This window comes from Phoca vitulina, unplaced genomic scaffold (assembly GCF_004348235.1).
Source record: "Phoca vitulina isolate PV1807 unplaced genomic scaffold, GSC_HSeal_1.0 scaffold10, whole genome shotgun sequence".
In the NCBI taxonomy this organism is placed as follows: Eukaryota; Metazoa; Chordata; class Mammalia; order Carnivora; family Phocidae; genus Phoca; species Phoca vitulina.
The window spans coordinates 21,515,312-21,534,613 of record NW_022589713.1 but is presented as its reverse complement, the minus strand read 5'-3'; the positions used below and the strand labels follow the sequence as shown (position 1 = coordinate 21,534,613).

The 19,302-nt window shown below is 48.8% G+C and overlaps 1 protein-coding gene across 1 annotated transcript in view; it reads left to right on the top strand.

Annotated features, from left to right (window-relative positions):
* EPHB1 (EPH receptor B1) overlaps positions 1-19,302 on the top strand; it is a 414,361-nt gene that overhangs the window by 326,692 nt on the left and 68,367 nt on the right. The window contains exons 7-9 of the mRNA XM_032408651.1: positions 3,437-3,599; positions 7,184-7,292; positions 8,153-8,217. Of these exons, the coding sequence (XP_032264542.1) occupies positions 3,437-3,599; positions 7,184-7,292; positions 8,153-8,217 (337 nt within the window). The remainder of the gene's footprint in view (positions 1-3,436; positions 3,600-7,183; positions 7,293-8,152; positions 8,218-19,302) is intronic.

Below are 19,302 nucleotides of genomic sequence, written 5' to 3'. Positions count from 1 at the left end.
CCATGTTCATCTCCTTCCCATTTTAATATGCTTCCATTCATCATTCTCTCTTGTTTACTGTCTTGTAGCACTTTTCACTCCTGGTGTCAGCGCTTGTAGGCAAACCATGGGAGGAGCATCTACATCTGCTCTCAGCTGTCTTCATGATTAAGCGTTCAGACGTTTACTTGCTCTTCATAATAACTGTCTGGGCCAGAATGGGCTGGGTTAGGCCTTGGGAATTTCTACCCTTCAAATTTTAGGATCATTTTCTCCTAGAAACTCTTTCAGACCTTGGCAATATCTTGTGCTCGATCGATTGGTTCAAATAACTGGTCTGAAGTGTGGTGTTTATTCATTCATTTAGCACTGAATCGTTGAGCACCCAGGCGGTTTGGTGCCAGCCCTGTGCTGCATGTCAGGGATGGGAGCCATGGTCTCTGCCCTCAATAGCTACAGTGTCTACCTCTCACATGCTTATAAAATCAATCATGAGGCCAAAAAAAAAAAAAAAGAAAGAAAGAAAAAGCAAGCAACTGTGCTCTTCGCTCTCACTCATTTGTCTAAAGTTGATTAATGATTTTGAAGGGAGCAAGGATGAATACTCATTTTAATCACTGAACTTCTTGAAGAATGTGTGGGCTATAAAGTGATTATGGGGTAATGTTTTGTCCCCACAATCCAAATACCAATACACCAAAAGACAGTTTGCAGTAAAAGAGCTGCCTGGTCAGTGTTTTACTTCTTTCAAGCAGCACCTAATTCCACAGATTCCAGTAAAACCAGAGAATTCAGACAGATACCCACTACCAGGATTTTGTAGTGATGGGATTTTGTCCTAATTTGCAAGGTGATGAGGTGATTTTTATAGCTTCAGGTCTCAGATCTCCAGTGCGTTAAGATAGCAATGACCAAAGCTCTGGATGATATTCCTTCTGTAGTGGACAGCCTTCTTTCTGCTGGATCCTTGATTGGGGGTGGGCGAGGGGGGATCTTTCTTCTTTTTTTTTTTTTTTTTTAAAGATTTTTTTTTTTATTTATTTATTTGAGACAGAGAGAGAGAGCACATGAGATGGGGGAGGGTCAGAGGGAGAAGCAGGCTCCCTGCCGAGCAGGGAGCCCGATGCGGGACTCGATCCAGGGACTCCAGGATCATGACCTGAGCCGAAGGCAGTCGCTTAACCAACTGAGCCACCCAGGCGCCCGGATCTTTCTTCTTTTTAAATAGATCAAATGATGGATGGGCAGTTCCTCCCCAGGAGGCTTTCCCAGAGGCCGATGGATAGCCCCTCCATGAGGACGAACATGTAACCTTCAACCGTCCCTTCAAGCTGGCCTCTAGCCTGTGGTCCCTTTAACCTGCTTCTGAAGCCTTTGTCACCACCCCATGTGTCACCACACTCCAGATAGGCCCAGTGGCTTGCAGGCTCCTGAATCTCTTTAGATCTTGGTTTCCACGTTCTGTTCAGTTCTCACTCTCCACATTTCTCCACGTGGCCAATTTCTTTCACCTGTCATGACTCAACAAATGTCACCCTCCCAATCTCCTTATCAGCCTGAGCTGGGTGACCTTCTGCTGTTCCCCCCCAGCTTCCCCAAGCTGCCTTCTGCCAAGTCACTCAGTCAACACTACTGTCGGTGTCTGCTCATTTGCTGGTCTGTCCCACAAGATTTTGTGTCCTCAAGGAAAGGGGCCATGCCTTGGTCCCTGCAGCCCACGTATAGCTCCCAGTACATGCTAGTGTGTCATAAATGCAGCTGCCTGGCCCAAGATTGAGTGGATACACACCCTCCCCTTTGGAAAGTAGACATTTACGTATTTTAAAACAATGGCATTTTTTTTTTTTTTATCATTGCACTGTATTCTTTTGTCCTGGGTCAACTCCCCAAACTTCTGTGGCTTGTCTGAGGATGTGGCTTACACACCTCTTGCCATCAACTTTCCCCTCATCTGTCACCATGCCTCTCGAACCACTGTGCCTAGAACTCATCACAGAGCCCCAGATGTGCACATTGGACTTGGGAGCTTCCCTCTCAGTGACCCAAGCTCTTCATTTTCACCAATGTCCCCATTTTGCTCTAAGATTTATGGTAGAGACAGGGGCAGGCCCAGACTCGAAACTTTTGTTTGGAGATAATGCATAATCTCTAAGATGTGCACATGGAAATGACCAGAGGGCAGGCTGGTGTATACAAGGGAGCTGAGGGTAAGGTATAATGATAAAGAACAGCAATGAAGAGAGTCCATGGAAAGCCTTCCTGGAAGAGGAGGCCTTAGAGGTGTGGGCATAGGGAGCCTGCAGGGTACAGAGGAGCACTGGAGAGAGGTATTTCAGACTGGGAAAACAGCCTAAGCAAAGGCCCTGGGGCCAGAGGTGTTACTAGAGGGACAGCGAGGTGGCAAATTCGGGATGTGAGATTAGAATTGCTTCATTATGAAGGGCCTGCCAACCTAGATTTAAGAGTTCTGTTTTTATCTGGTAATAGCTTTAGGGAAGGTCAAAGATCTTTTTTAGAAAAGAAGTTGGGATTTGGTGGGGTGGGAGTAGCAGAAAAAATGGGAGGCTACAAAAGTGTAGGCACAAACCAAAGGTTTCATAAGATCAGCAGCAAAGAGGAAGCACCCTTGAAGGGCACCCACCACGGGCAGAGGAGTCAGAGGGATGAGAAACAGGAGCAAAATCTGTGCACACCAGAGGACAGTCATGTGCGGATAACAGGGACTGTAGAAGACAGGGTGGAAGGTGCTGGAGAGAGTGATGGGGGCAGGGGGCTGACCCCTTGAATAGGTGAGAAGGGGCAGGGCCTGCTCTCCAGGGAGAAGGGACATGCCCTCCTGATGCTGGTGGAGGGGGGAACTGAAGGTTGCAAGCCAGACAGACAGAGACACAGGCCAAAGTGAAGGCAGAGCAGGTAAGGGAGATAGTCCAGAATGGCCTCAGGCTCTGTAGCAGAGTGGACACTAAGCCACTCAGCTAAGGATTAGGACTTGAGGGAGCTTAAGGTGTTATCTAGAACAGCCATGGTGAGGAGTGACCAGGAGATCTTGAGTGAGGAGAGAAAAGACAAGGCCTCAGTAGGAGCAAGACAAAGGGCAAATGTCCAGTTTGCTTCCACTGACCTCAGAGACACCACAGGATTTTGCAAACCTGCACATGCTTTGTTATTCTATCAATGAACCCTGGAGGGGGAAGGGGCAGAGAATGACAATGAGCCTCCCAGCCAGGCTCTGAGAGCCCAGCCGTTTGCTCAGAGCCTTCTTTTTTAGAGCACCGCCACCTCGTGACACAGAGCTGATTCTTCATTCCCTTGGTCCAGGCCAGACTGTCCCCCATTCAGAGGGGGGGCCTGGGGCCAGTGATGGCTTCCAACAGATGGGGCCTGGGTGCTCCAGGGTGGAGCAGGTGTGGATGAGGCACTCAGGAGCAGGCTGCAGACTGTTCTTGCTCTTTTTCAGGAGCACAATGAGTTCAACTCCTCCATGGCCAGGAGCCAGACCAATACGGCACGGATCGATGGCCTACGGCCGGGCATGGTGTACGTGGTACAAGTGCGTGCCCGCACAGTGGCCGGCTACGGCAAGTTCAGTGGCAAGATGTGCTTCCAGACGCTGACGGATGGTAAGAGGCGGGCCAGTGAACTGCTACAGGGCCAGTGCTTGGGGGAGGGAAAGAAGACCCAGGAGGCTGCCCTCGGAGCCCCAAAGCCAACCTCTCGATGGAGTCCGGGGCCGTTCCCTTGCCTCCAGAGGGGCTGTGCACACTTGTGAGATTCACGAGGCAGGGCATCTGTCTGACGTCTGGCCTGTTTCTCTCCTAGCATCTCAGGGGTTTGCCTTCGAAGGGTCTCTGCACCACATGCAGGGAGGTCACGGCAGTGAGACCCACAAGTATCTCGAGGGCCATGTGCCCTCCTGCCTCTGGATCAGGGCCCAGTGCCTCCGCTGCTTTACCCTCACTGCCATTTCACCCCCTATTCTAGGGGACTGGGAGCTGAGCCTAATTGCATGAGCCAAGGTCTCCAGGAAGGAAACAGAGGGGCAACACTGGGGGTGCAGCAGTCCCTCATACCCAGCATCTCAGCTTATTTGAAGCAACTTCTCATGGGACTCCAGTAGGTTCTGTTCATGTGTCACCAGAGATAACAGACACTGTCTTCCAAACCGTCCCCAAGGCCAGGAAGTCTGTCACCCAAAATACTTCCACCTTTGGGCTTTGTTAGTTCCCTATTTTAACGATCTCTCTCAGTCCTCGAGACCACCCTTTTGAATGGTTGTGAAAAATCTGATATCCCTGGTGCCTGAGCATTGAGCATGGGGTACCTGCCTGTGCTCACTCACTCCCTTTGTCAGCCATTTACCATGGTGCATGCTTTTGTTTATCTACTTACTATCTATCTGTTTTATTTATTCATTCATGAGCTGTTGCCTGATAGTTTTCCAAATATCAGTATATTCTCACCCTCCTCAACTGAAAGCCTTTACTTTTTCACTTATTATTTACATTATATACAAAATAGTCTGCCCTTCCAGACATTTTATTTTAGGCCAACACTCTCTGACTAGGCACGTGATAGGACTTAAGGTTTTATATTGACTCCCATTACAATTTTTAACAATTTAAAAATTCACCAGAAACATTTTAAAAATCAGATGATTTCATATGAAAACCATAATGTGCTTTTTCTTGGGAAACATTGCAAAGAAGCTGATGCTGGTGGGCATTCTGGAGTGAGGGCTCTGCCCCTGAGCTGGAAGGGGGCTGCCCCCATGGAGGGTTTGCACCTTCCCGGTGATTTGTACCCAGATACTTTCACGTACTGTCTGGCTCCTGTAGGATTGGCGTTTGCAACCCGTTTTGAGGGTTTTTTTTTTTAGGTGAATCTTCACTCATATTTTGAGGATGGTGAGATGGGGTGGAAAGGCAAGCCAGTTTATTCAGATGAATAATGCTGCCTGTATGAAAAGAACACAGGCTGTCTCCTGTTCCTGAAGGACTCTGTCCCCTCTTTGCATCTCACTTACCATCTCGATTTATGGGCACTTTGCATCAGGAAGTACAGGATTAAAAACCCAAAACTCAGAATTCTCTGAGCCCTGGTCTCTTGGTAATTCTGCTAGACAAATCAAGAGGTAACAAATTTCTCCCAAGAAGACTATTCCTTTTACATTTGGCAGTTAAGTTTTATAAACCCAAGAGAGGCTAGTTGTAAGAGAGTTTTGGTAAGTGGCCAAATTCAAGAGTATTTATCTTAATGACTGAGGTTCACACCTCGGTAGTAATTAAGTTCACTGAGGCATCGGGCCCTGTCTTCAGCACAAAGATGAGTCTGAAGGGTGATCAGTATAGGGTCATTGGAGCAAGAGGACTTGTGGGATTCTGCCCAGGGTCAAAGACCAGGCAGGGAACCACCACATGGTGGCAGAGCCGCAGTGTGCCTACTTCTGACTTAGTTGCTTTTTTTTTTTAACCCATACATAAAGTATGGTATTTGCATGTTTATCAAATAGTCCAGGTGATTCTTAGGCTCCCTGGTGTTTGAGAATTATCCTTCAACTCTGTGAGCCGAAGAAGACACTTCTACAGATAAGGGTGTTGGTTCTTGAAGGTTCTCACTCTTTAGAAATCAATTTTAAAGACTGAAGGTCACATTGCTTTATGCAGTTTTTAAGTTATAAAGATGTTTTTATGGACTCTTCACTGTGGTTCCTTGAATTTCCTTTTTTTTTCCCCCAAATTATTTTTTTTTAAAACATGCGTGTTACAGAAAGCTCTCAGCTGAGGGAAACTGAAACTCTACCCTCAGTCTTTAAAATTGATATCTATGGAATGGTTGGCTTCAAGAACAACATCCTTGTCTTTGGAAGTCTCTTTCCCCACCCACAGAGTTGAAGAGTGGTTCTTAAACTTTGAGAAGCATGGGAATCACCTGGAGTATTTGGTAAACATGCAGATGTCCTGCTCTCCGCTCAGAGGTTCTGATTCAGTAGATCTGAGGAGGGGCCCAGAAATAGTCATGTTTAATCATTGGGCTTGGGTGATTCTGACGCAGGGCGTGGGGAACTTCACTTCCAGAGCTATCGCTGTTAGGGTTGCCAGGTAAAATACAGGACGGCCAAATAAATTCGAATTTCAGACAAAGAACCAACAGTATTTAAGTCCAAGTATCTCCTGTGCAATGTTTGGGGCACACTTAGACTAAAGCATTACTCATTGTGTATCTGAAATTCAAATGTAACTGGTGGGCCCGTATTTTTCTTTACTATGTCTGGCAACCCTTACTGTAGTAGAACATATAAAGCTTGATCTCTATATGCCTCCATCCTGAGCACCAGGGGAAAGAATAACCACTGTGTCAGCCGGGCCAAGTGGTTTCTACAGATTAAGGCAAAGAGTATTAATATTTGGGGCACCCGTGATAGTGCAGACATTGTGAAATGTGCCTCACATAATCTGATCATTTTATTAGTGCCTTTTTTTTTTTTTTTTTAGCAGAAAGGAGTCTGCGGGTCGGAGGGACTAAAGACTTTGTCCAAGAGCACAGGGCTGGCACAAGGGAAAGCCAGGCTTTGGGCGAGCTCTGTTGGCCTCTGTGACTCAGGGACTTCCCATCCCCCTGCGTCACACAGCACAGTTCTGACCTTGGAAGAGGCCTTGACCCTGTTCTCCTTGAGTGGGAACTGTGGAGAGCTGGGCCATTTCCCGCCGTTTCTTTATCCCCCACAGCACCTGGCGCGGGGCTGCCCAGCTGCAGATATTCTGGAAATACCTGCTCCGTGAATCCGTGCGCCCTGCTGCATTTCAACACCTTTCTGTTTTAGGAGATACTCCCGCAGTGGTTTTCCGTCTTCCCCTTAGACTTATCCTTAGCGTCACTGACCGGCCTTTGAGAGACCTTCCAAATGAGGGGATGTAGATTGGAATCACCTCTGCTGGGGGGACGGATGTCATCAGGATTTGGTTCCGAGCTTCTGTCACCGCTGTTCCATTTCTATTGTGGCTGTCATTTGGTTTTAGTTGTCTTTGTCTATTTGTGACTTGAAGATCACTCTTTGCTTCAGTTGGGCTCTGAAGCAGAGAAGCCATACTCCACATGTACAGGTATAGATCTATATATATTTATAATGTCTTTGATGTCATGCACTGAGTCCCGGCGGTATGCAAAGGGCACACAGGAAGGACTCTAATGGCGCTTTGTCCCCTAGATGACTACAAGTCCGAGCTGAGGGAGCAGCTGCCCCTGATCGCCGGCTCGGCGGCCGCCGGGGTGGTGTTCGTGGTGTCGTTGGTGGCCATCTCCATCGTCTGCAGCAGGTAGGCTTTCCACTTTGGCTCCCCCCCGCTCGCCTTGGGCCCAGGAGGGCCCTCTCCACGTGCAGGCCCCTCCCAGGCCACGCAGACTCGACGGGGCCTAACCATTCACAGACATGCTGTGAAGCTCATGGTCATCCCTCCATCTCAATCCACGGGCAGCTTAGAATTTGCCAGATTATGTGTTTGCTCTGTGCCTGGGATAAAATCCTCCCTGAGAGCTGGGCGAGGCTGTGAGTAAACAGCATTTGTCTTCCAACCTCCTTTTATTCCCCCTCACTGTCAGACTGACAGTTCCCAAATTGCATTTGACCCACTGGAGCATCACCCCCCATACCGGCGTGGCCCATCCTCTGGTTAGAGAGCCAAAGCCCCCAGCAGAGGGCACAAGGCAGGCGGGCAGGAGGGGAGCCACGGAGGAAAACAGGAACTCCCAAGTTCTGCAGAAGGGCAGGCCCTGAGGCTTTGTGAATTTTTAATACGGTTGCTAGCGCCTTTGGGGCTTAGCCCATATTCTGCTGCGTGAAGCAGAGGAGTTGGCTTCTCCGGAGCTGTTCCGCGGTATAGCCAGCGTGCTGATGGCTGTCCTCAGCGGCTCTGCCCCCAACTCTGATGGGGGACCCACGGCCCCGCCTGGCCTCTGAAAGAGCTTGACTTGAAAGCAGATCTGGCTGCCCACGGTGGTGGTCAGGCCAGGAAACAGGACAGGAGCTAAATGTTAAAGTGAGAGCTGCCCGGTTCCCAGCCCCCGGGAGATGCCTGAGTGAGTGCCCATCGGGACAGGGGAGCTGGGCGGACATGGCTGGAGCGGAGCAGCGAGCGTGAGCCCCAGCTGAAAGAGCTCCTCTTGCTTGCCTCCACAGGAAGCGGGCTTACAGCAAAGAGGCTGTGTACAGTGATAAGCTCCAGCATTACAGCACCGGCCGAGGTGAGTAGAAAGCACACAGCCCCTTCCTGGTAGACGAGGTGAGTGCTTGGAGGGCTCCCTATAGCCAGACTGGCCGGTCCCAACCACAGGACTTCTTCCAGCCTTAAGTGCCCCAGCAGTGGCCTCTCTCTGCAGGTTCCCATGGGCCTCAGGCTGCCTGCCCCCTCTGCTGTCTGCCCATAGTGGGCACTCATTGGGCGCCCGGCGGGTAGATTATCTTCCCCATTGATAAGCCCATATAGGACACAGAAAGCTGGGGAGAAGATTGGGTTTAGCAAGCCAATGAATCCTGAAATCAGACTCAGTGGGAAAAGATGGAGGGTTCTCTATTAACATCTTCTGTCTTATCTTATCCAATTGAGCGGCTGGGGAATGTGTTAACCAAATTCACAGATAAGCTAGAGAACATGAATGTAGGGAATTAAAAAGATAGCAGAGCCCAAGAGGCCAGCGTGTTGGGATATCTCCCAAGTGTTTTCTTTTAAGCAGTACCTTTAAAAGTTTTTCTCACTCATTATCCTACCCATCTCTCTTTTTTTAAAACCTATATATAATATTTTTCTAACTAAAATTTCTCCTCACCAACGTACAGTGTAAAGTCCTATGTCGAAATGATTCTTTTATCTGTGTCCTTACAACATTGTGGGATCTGAACAAGGTCCCCTCTAGGTCAGTTGGGCCACTTCCCCACTTCCAGAAAGCTTAGATCCTCGGGCCATGTTCTCTTTCTAAATAACTCCTTTTGCATTCCACAGATGCCCCCAGAAATCCATGCCAGCACTTTTGCACTGTGCTCTGTCGCAGGCTCCTTCTGGAAGCCTCATCTCACCTAAACCCCCTGGTGCAATGCCAACCCCTTTCTTCCTGTTCACTCAACAGTGGGCATGGAAGACAGACCTCGTGGACACACACACCCCCTCAGCATGCCTTCGGTTGGCAGTTCCTAGAGCGAACTATTGGCTCAAAGGCAAAATTTCTTATGGACCAAACTCTTCCCTTCTCCAAGGTTCCCCAAGGCAGGAAAGTGAGGCCAGGAACTTCACCCAGCAGGTCCACCTCAGAGAAGCCAGTGCAGGCTGGGACTGTACGAAGGCCACTCTATAGAAATGGCTTTGCTCTCGGGGTGGGGGAGGGGTGGGGGGGTTTCAACCAAAGACCAAGAAATGGCCAAGGGTTTGTAGAGGACGGAGCCCCAGGCGGCTGGTTGCTGTGGCCAGGCTGTTATTACTGGGAGGGAGGTGGGGCCTCGGTGTGGGATGCGAGGCGCTGAGACTCTCCCACAGGGGTCCAGGGCAGCACAAACATGGTGGGGGATTGGGAGAGTGGTCCCCTTCTAAGACTATGGGCAAAGTTCCTGCAACACTCAGAATCCTATTTACCATCCTTCTTTTCCCTGTCCCGGCCACACTGTCCTCCATTTTAACCAGTTGTAACTGGTTTCACAGGGGGAAACCTTACTGCGTTCTCTCTCTGACTCTGTGCCTCACTGCAAAACCTACAGATATGCTTACCTATTTTAACCTGTGCATTTGCCCTTCCAGGCAGGCTCTTAGCTTCCCCAGCTGATAAACAAAGACTTGGATTTATCTCTGATTCTCAAGTGAAGGTCCCCACCCCCCAAACCGAGCATCAGAATTACCTGAAGGGCTTTCTCCACCCCCCTGCTTCCCCGCTTCTGCCTCGGGATTCTGACCTTGCCCCCACCCACCCTCTGCTCTGGGCTGACTTCCGGCCATATTAAGGGCCACTGTGAAGTCCATTTCAGATTTGGCATCCTGTGAGCTCTTTTGATGAAATATTTAGAGATGGCCATTTCTGCCTGAATGCAGAGGATGCAAAATCGGGTTCAAGAGGAGGAATGCCATTTTGGAGACTAGAGATGCCCTAGGGTGAGAATAGGGTGCCCTAAGAAGGTGCTCCCCTTTTTAAAAGGCAGGCAAGCTAAGCCTTGTCACTCCTTGGGCAGGGTACAGAGGGTCCCCAGGCATTGAGTCCAGGTGTGGCTTGGTGCCCGTTGGGCCACTTCAACCTGAGATCTGGCCATCCTCCTGCTCTGGCGGGGCGGGCTATGCTGGCCCACCACATGGCACCCACGTGCACGGAGGTATGCTTCCACGACACCCGGAGCCCCTTCGGGGGGACTCTGTCACCTCTGAGGCCGACAGAAGGAGGCCTCCCTAGTCGTTAGGTCGCACAGCAGTAACGGTGCCCGGCTGCAGCCAGTGAGGGCAGCTGAGCACACGGCGCCACCCGCAACGAGCTGTGCGGTCACCACCCCTGGCGCTCAGGGCGGACGCAGAACCAGAGTTCACTCCCTTCGCTGCTTTAGAAGGCTGTCTTCTTTTTCATTCGGCTCACCTTTTATAAGGGTCCTTGCTCCTGTTCATAATCATTCTTTTTATCTAGTCCCCGAAACCTGGCTCCCTTGGCAACCTGGTTCCCTAAACTTGTAGTCTCGTGCATTGAGCTGCATTCGTGCTTTTTCTGCCGTGCACAACCGTATCACTCTGACCAAAGCTATTAGTGTTGAAGAATCACAGCTGAAATGCTGTAGAGCTGGGGCAAGGCTCGGGACACTTGTAACGGAAGAGAAACTCCGGGCTCTGATGGAGGAAGGATTAGGAATATTTAGTCTTGGAAAGCCTACTCTGTGCCATGAATTGGGAATTTTATTTTGGTAGCTCACTTCGACTCATCCAACCCTGACAACCACGTGGGGGGCAGGCATTAATGGAAGGTTAAGTGACTTACCCTGGTCACACAGCTCCTAGGTGGCAGAGGTGGATGGCACGCTCTCTAAGTCTGGCTCCGGAGCCCTTGCTCTCACCATATTGCAGAGGCTCAAGGTGCCTGGTGATCAGGAGGAGGTGAGGATGGGATGTGGACTAATCCTAGGTGTTCTGGTTGGTAGTTTATTGGTTCCCCCACCCCTGGTCCCACTGTAGGAGGCAGAAAGGTCAATTATGTCTAATCCAAGTGTGTGCACATAACTCTACCTGGACCGCCCACATGCATGCCCCTCATGGTGGGATGTGGCCAGCAACTGCAGCTCTGAAGACTTCCTGCCCAGGGAGAGACAGGAAGCCTACAGCAGCTCCCAACTGCATTCATCAGAGCCCCACCTCTCTTCACCACGGGCAGGGCAGAGGGTACCATAGAGAGGCTGGAGGTCTCTGCCCTCCCAGGCCCTCCTATCAAGCTGACGCAAAGGCTGAAGGAGAAATAACAGAAATCTTTGCAGATGGAATACCTTCTCTAGCCCATCCAGGATGGCAGAGCTGTTCACTCTGAGAACACTGGGGCACTCGTTTATGTCCCTCCTCTGAGCCTGGAGCATGTGAATAAGCATGTCAAGGGGAGGTTGGATTTGGGTAAGAGAGATTAGAGGGAAGGCAAGTTGGAGAGAGAAGCTGCCGGATGTGGTGCTGGATGCTTGGATGAAGAGCCTGGAAGCCTGTGGTTCATATTCAAGGATGGGTGGGTGGGACCGTGGTTCTCCCGTGTCCAAAGACAGGCAGACAGATGGTGTGTTCTCATGATTTCTGTGAGCCAGATCTCAGAAGGTGCTTGCTGGCTGACTAAAAATTGCCTGGACAGGATGATCCAGGTAGGGCAGGGTAGGCTTGGCAATCTATCTTAGAAAAGTTCCAGTCAATTCTGCATTTGGGAAATGCTACTGGGTATTTATGGGGCTTATCTAATTACACACCTGATAGTGGCTGATGTCTCACTGATTTCTGAGTTGGGTGAAGTGGGGAGCGGTGGGGAGAGAGGAAGAAAAGAGTTTGGTAAGGGGTCAAGGGCTTTCAGGAAACAACTCTAACATAACCATCTCCGTGTTGCAGGCAACTGCAGATACAGTCATAGAGCTATTCTTAAGCCTCGAGAAAAGCAAAACCAAATAGGGTATGTGCCCAGGGACTGGCAAAAGCTATAATTTCCACCTAGGGCAAGAGGACAGAGCACTGAGGATGACAGAACAGGACTGTGAGCTTGATCCCTGCCATATGCTTGTAGAGACCAGAGCACGTGGGTCCTGGGCATTTACAACCAAATTCAGTGATCATTGGGAAACACAGAGGATTATTAAGAAAACAAAATGAGGACCTCATCTCATTTACTAGAGTTATACATTTAGTAATTTCAAGAGGAACTGCAGATGTAGTGAGTTTTTATTTTGGCAAAAATATTTGATGATCTCCTAGGGGAAAGCATGTAAAGTGAGTACAGAACTTGTCTTCATATGCAAAGAAAGTGGGTTAGTGACTCTGTCAGCCAGGAAGGAAGTCACTAGCTTTATTCTAATCTTTGTCCAATTCAATCTCTGTTCGTTTGATTGTTTTTTAAATTCACGAGTCAGGTGCAAGCAAGCCTAGGGATGCTTATCAAGTTTGGAGGTAACAGTTGGAGAGCATAACTAACACCATATAAAACAATCAAAATTCAGAACTATCCAACAGCTTTGAATGCTAATTTGAAATCTGCAAGATGAAATGTTAGAGGGATAAATCTAGAATCTAGTGTTTAGGCTAAAACAAAAATAAAGCAACACAGAAAGGAGGAGACCTGACTTGCTATTCGTTTGTGTGAAAATGTGTAGGTATTTAGTTTACCACATGCTTAATATGAGTGATACATAGCAGAGTAAAAAGCCAAGCACTGTTACTGATGTAAAACAATAGTAAAAATAATGTCCAGTTTTGAGTACTCACTGTGTTAAACACTTTACCTCTGCTAATTCATTTAAGCCTCATAACTGTCCCAGGAGGTAGATTTTGCATGTGAAAAAAACAGCCTCAGAGAGGACAGGTAACCTGTCCGGAATCTTGGAGTTAGTGATTTGCAAAACAAGGTTTTAAATTCAGGTCTGTCTGACTCTGTGGTCCCCAGATCAGAGGAGGTGATACACAGACATGCTGTCCTCTGTGCTAGTAAGAACACATCTACAGTGATGTTCTTGATTCCGAGGACCCCATTTCGAGAAGAACATTTTTGGCAAAGCAGCCTGCCTGTGGAAAGTGGCAAGTCCTGATCTCTTACCTTAGAAACTTGGAAACACCCGTTCAGTGCTGGAGAAACACGGGCAGGGATCAAGCATGACACCTTTAGGGCGAAGGAAAGGAGAAGATGTTGTCGTGCTTCATGAAGTTAAATGGAACCATCGAAGGAAAGATCAGAGTAGGCAGACATTTGATTCAGGAGAGAACACCCCCGCCCAACTGGAACTGCCCAACACAGAGCCAGGTGGCTTTGTGGGGAGGTAAGCTCTCTGTTCCTGGAAGCATTCAAGCGCAGGCTAGATAGCGATCGGTAAAGGATGTTGTGGAGCCAACTGCTGCTCTAAGTGGGAGATTGGACTAGATTAGACCCAGAAACACATCTCGCTCCAAGATTCCACACCCAGCCTTCCTAGCTCTGGGTGGGAGATTGGACTAGATTAGCCCAGAAACACATCTTGCTCCAAGATTCCACGCTCAGCCTTCCTAACTCTGGGTGGGAAATGTATTTCAGAACTGTAGAGGACCAGCAGCCAGCCCACTGGAAATGACCTTGGGCACCAGGGTGAAGGTCAGGTGGACCCATTGGAGGAAGAGACAGACTGGATACTTTGGCTGCCTCTTCTGGGGTAACAGGAGCATTAGTAACTGGTCATGAGTAAATGAGGGCCTATGAGGCACGGAGCGAAGGGCCCCAAGGGCAAAAGGTAGCAGAGTTTTCAGTGGGTGCTTATTAAATGTCAAGGAAATTTAATGAGCAACTCCGTGGCTGTTGCCTTTGGGTTGCCAACAAGGCTTTGATGGCCCAGAACCAGTGGGCCTTGCCTGGAAAGCCGTTCCTCTGCTGGTCATTGAAACCAAGGAGCAGGCAGATGTTACACTCTGTTTCCTGAAGTACCTTCCTCAATAGCAAGTAGCCTGTGGCCTACTTTCCTTCTCCTGGAGATACATACGAGGCAATTACTGTGGTTTTAAGAAAAAACTTTAAAAATATGGTGAAACTTCCAAATACAAGGAAGGAGGAAGATCCTCCTCAGATCCCCTGCTTTTCCACTGAGGCTCATTGCCTCCTTGGGGCTCCCCTCTTAGATTCTTCCTCCCACCCTGCCTGGGCACCCATGACCTCTGCTTCTTCCTGGAAAAAACCAACTCCCTATTGCCCTGATCGTGGTCCTCAGAAGCAGGTAGAACAGACTGTGTCTAGTTTCTACCAAGCTTTCCTGGTAGGTTTACTCCAAGAAACTGCCCATCACACCAACAGCTTCAACCACCACCCGTGCGCCTCTTCAATCCATAACTCCAGATTTAGACGTCCGGCTCTGTTTCCATTCTGAGTTTTATGATTGACTTCTAGGCACTTGCATACTTCATCTGTGCGTTCAAAGTGTAAAAGCACGTGTGCAGACTTCCCTAATAATGGGGTTTCTTGCCCAAAGTCCGTTACCTGGTTAACAGTACCACTTTATTCCACACGTCTTGGCATTGATTTGGATTCTTCTCATTCCTCTTTAATTCCCCATCTTTAAATGCTCACCAAGTGCTATCAATCCTCCCTTTGAAATTTCTCTCGCCTCTTTTGTTGTTCTTATTGCAGCATGCTGGTTGAAGACTCTACCTTGTGCTTTAATTACTGCAACAACCCCATAGCTGTTTTGTCCGCCTCCAGCCTCCAGCCCCTTCCCCACAACATCCATGTGAACACGGCAGCCCACCAGCAAAAGGAATTCCCCAGGGCCTTGCTCTTAGTGTGTCCCTTCCATGCAGATGGAACAGTTGTCAGCTCTGTGTGTCCGATGGCACTGATCTTAATGCCTTTGGTTTCGCAGTCAAGGCCCTCCCGTGCTAGCACATCAGTGTTCTGCCACGCTGGTCCCCTCTTCCCGCCACATTGAAGCTGGTCACGCTTTGCTCATTCATGCCATGGGGGGCTTCTCTCTGAGCTTTGTTTTATTTTATTTTTTTTAAGATTTTATTTATTTATTTGACAGAGAGAGAGTACAAGCAGGGGGAGCAGCAGAGGGAGAGGGAGAAGCAGGCTCACCAAGCAGGGAGCCCAATACAGGGCTCAATCCCAGGACCCTGGGATCATGACCCTAGCTGAAGGCAGACGGTTAACGACTGAGCCACCCAAGCACCCCATCTGAGCTTTGTCTTAGATACTCCAGGCTTCTCCCTCCCCAGTGCATAACCACGGGACCTGTCCTTCTTGGATTGTGACCTGGAATGCTGGCATCCATAGCCCTCTGCCTTCTCTGGTTTCTGCCACATTTATAGCTCATTTCCAGGTGTGGGCTCCCGATTCCAGACTCTCCAGCACTGTTCCCCAGGTATTTCAGGTCTTCATCAGAAGAAGAACCTCATGAGCTTTGCTTTTCCTATAGCTCCCATAGTCCCTAGAACAGGTGTCCTGTCAACGTTGAGACAAATGAGGGATGATCAATGTACTGAGGCAGAGCATTGGATGAAGTCCCTCCTGGGGACTGGATTTTATGTGCCGATCCCTAAACTGCTTCCCTCCTGTACTTAGATATCTGGACCAAATTTAGGTGAGTCACAAAGATGACAAAGTCTGCCTTGGATCCAGAATGGGGCCCGAGGAAGCACACTTAGCTCTTTCCCATGGCTCTGTCAAACCTGCTGGGACACAAGGTATCAGTGACTGAGAACAAGCTAAGTCACTACCTCTCTGGAGCCATACTGTGGGATTCTAGGAATCCTCAGCCAGCAGGAGGGCATCAGGCTCTTCCTGGCACCCCTGAAGCTTCTCAGCCTGTCTGCTCTCCATGGACCCCCAAGATGTCCGTGGCACTGATTTTGTACTTTCTGAGTACACAAGAGGTCTGAAGAGGAGCACTCCATCTTCTCCTTTAGCTCTTAATCCTCTTATGTCACCCATCATTTAAAACTGGCCCTTTCCCAGCCTGCTTCTGCTCAGCCCTGAGACCCTGGCACTTGTAAGTAAGTCTAACTGACTTTTTAGATACACCCCACACATCTGCCAGCATCCCCAGAATTTGTCCCAGCTGCTTCACTTTTGAGAGGCCCATGATGGAGTGATGTAGGGTCTCTAACAATGGCCAAGAGTTTCTTCTCCTTCCAGGAGTGCTCTGTGCCACACAAGAAGGCTCTGGATAGTGGCTAAGTCATTTGTCCCCAGACTTCTATGCCTAAAGCATGGGTTGATGGGTAAGATTTGGCTAATTTCCTGGGACTATGGTCTTTTAAAGTTGGAGGCAGTCCAGCTGCACCCCCTAGCCGTAGCATAAATGGGTTTTGAAATCAAAGAACAAACATACCTGCAAATTAGTTAATAGAAATTAGTGAGGGCGCCTGGGTGGCTCAGTTGGTTAAGCGACTGCCTTCGGCTCAGGTCATGATCCTGGAGTCCCGGGATCGAGTCCCGCATCGGGCTCCCTGCTCGGCGGGGAGTCTGCTTCTCCCTCTGACCCTCCCCCCTCTCATGTGCTCTCTCTCTCTCATCCTCTCTCTCAGATAAATAAATAAAATCTTTAAAAAAAAAAAAAAAAGAAATTAGTGAATTAGAAGATCATAAAATTGAAGATTTTCTCTCTCTCTCTCAAGGCACTAGCAATCAGAAGTTTAGATCCGTACACATTACTTTTGTGCCAAAGGTATGTAACGTATGTCAAAAATAAGAAAAAAAAATCAGTTAACTGTAAAAATAGTATAAATATATAATATTAACAACAATAATAATGTAAAACACCGTACAGAGCATTATAAAATGCTTTATATTATGAGCTATATTGCACCTGATATTATTATTACTACCACTGATAATATTTCCCCAACACTCATAATCTGAGAACAATTTCTGAGCCCCATCTCCAAATGTTTGCCTGACTCCACAGCTGACTTGAATTCCTTGTTCACTGTCTAGTGATTCATTGCACTAAATACCATTTTCCTGATAATTAAAAACTGCTCACTGGCAAGTGGGAGCAGGAACAGGCTGATGCAGGATTTATGCAGAAACACAAAATGAGCCAAAAGACAAACGACCTGTTCTGCCTAGCTAAAGGCATTTTTTTTTCTCATCATCTTCTGGGACTTGAGAAAGCCTAGCGGTAATGCAGGAGAGAGGTCTGGAGAGCGGTGTTATTCCAGGATGACGTAGATGCCGGGGAGCTGTGATGGGCACGTGCTCGGTCAAATCACTCTCCCGATTTCGACCGTTGGATCCCTGCCCCCAGCGGGAGGAGTTAGGCCAGGACCCTCTGCTAGGGCAGCCCTTTCAGACCCTCATCAGGGGAAAAGCACCAAGTCTGAGCCGTTTGGTAGACTTTTGATTTCAGTTTCCCTTCCTCGATGTGACAATGGTATCTTCAGTTTCAGGGAAAACAAGTCCTAATTCCTACTACTGCACAGAAGCAGAACTTCACAGGCACACTGCATCTCTTCTCCTGGGCTCCTCCATGCAGCCCCTTCAGCTGCTCGTGAAGGGCTTTACTAACAGTCAGGACCCCTGGCCCCAGATCAGCTGTGACATCACTCGTGTGCCTCCCTGCCCCCATTCCTACAAGCCAGCAAGGTAGCAAACCTCTCCGTGAGAGTAAACTGCACCCATCATTGAATTGTGAACTTGCTCCCACCTTGGTGTGCTTGGTTGCCTGTTGCTGGCCTGGAAGAATGCCAGCCCCATCAGGAGATGAGCCGTTGCCCTCTGGGAGTAGGTCCTTCCCAGAATGGATGGGGGCTAATATCTGTAAAGCTCATTAACTCAGAATCCTTTCTCCTTCATCCTTATATGTGTCTGTACTTACAAACCATTCATTACTGCACATTCTAGATTGTTTAATTAGTCTTTGTGGAAGAGTTCCTGTAGGACAGCTTAGCATACATTGTTTAAAAGCCCTTGATCTAAAATAACAAGGTAGTTATTTTTAAAGTAACTAATATAACTCTAAGTGGCTGACATGCCCCACTGGCCACCCCACCTTGCTTCCTCTTCCTGCCTCCCCAAACACTTCCTAGAACCATTTACTGATAATCATCACAAGTGCGTCAGTGTGCGAGCCCTCCCTGTGTACATCAGATGCTGTGCTGGGTATGTCACTTGCAATATGTTCTGTAATATCACAGTCACCGTGGGAAGGAGCTGCTAGCTTCGCCACTGGCAGAGGAGAGGCCTGTTCTAAGAGATGGATGTGGCTTTGCTGCATTACGCCAGGCTAGTAGGAGGCTTTAGGATTCTGTCCTCGCCTTTCAACCCCAGCTTCTGGGTCTCAGCCTCCTCTCATCTCCGCACAGCATGGAATTCGGGAAAGTTCACAGGTTGTGACACTGACCTGCTGTCCGTTTGGCATTTTGAGTGGGTCTGTGGTTGCCTCACCTCCTGCGCTCACCCCTTCAGCTCATGCTGCCAACTTCCACCTACCCCATCTGTGTTTCTTCCCTAAAAAGCTCTCTCTGGTCACGGAGGCTCCCTGCTCACCTGCGCAGCAGGCTGATCAGCCCCCACCAAAGGCTTGATGGGAACCTGGATGATAATAGCACAGCTCCCTCCATCCAGGGTGGGCCAACTGTGAAGCATGTGCTCACGCACACCAACTCCCACAGCTTCCCTGGGGGGCTTAAGCCTGCTTCGGTTACCCGCGTTGGGAAGTGGCTTGAGAACACACTTTTTCTAGGCTGACTGCCTTGCCTCGATCTTACTTCCCCACTCACCTGTCCCTACTGCTGTGGGATCATCTTTCAGATAAGCCACTTGTTTCTCAGAACCTTGTCCCAAGGGTTGCTTCTGGTGGAACCCAAAGTTTGGCTGCCTGGAGATGCTGATCTGGCTTCGTTAGACACTCTCAGTCTGATTTCAATGGTTTTTGCTCTTCACTTGTTCTTCATACCAACTGAGAAAGAGATGAACCCCATCCCTACTTTCCTTTTAGTCCACTGTTAGCAAAGTAGAACACCTGCCTCTCTCTCTCTCTTTCTCTTCCCTCCCCCCACATTCCCCAGGGATTAGAACATTGTACACAAAAGTGAGGATCTCTGTTTGCTTTGTCCAAATCTCAGTCGGCAGATGCCAAAGTCAATGTTGTTCTTCCCAAGTTTCCAAGGAGCATTCTAG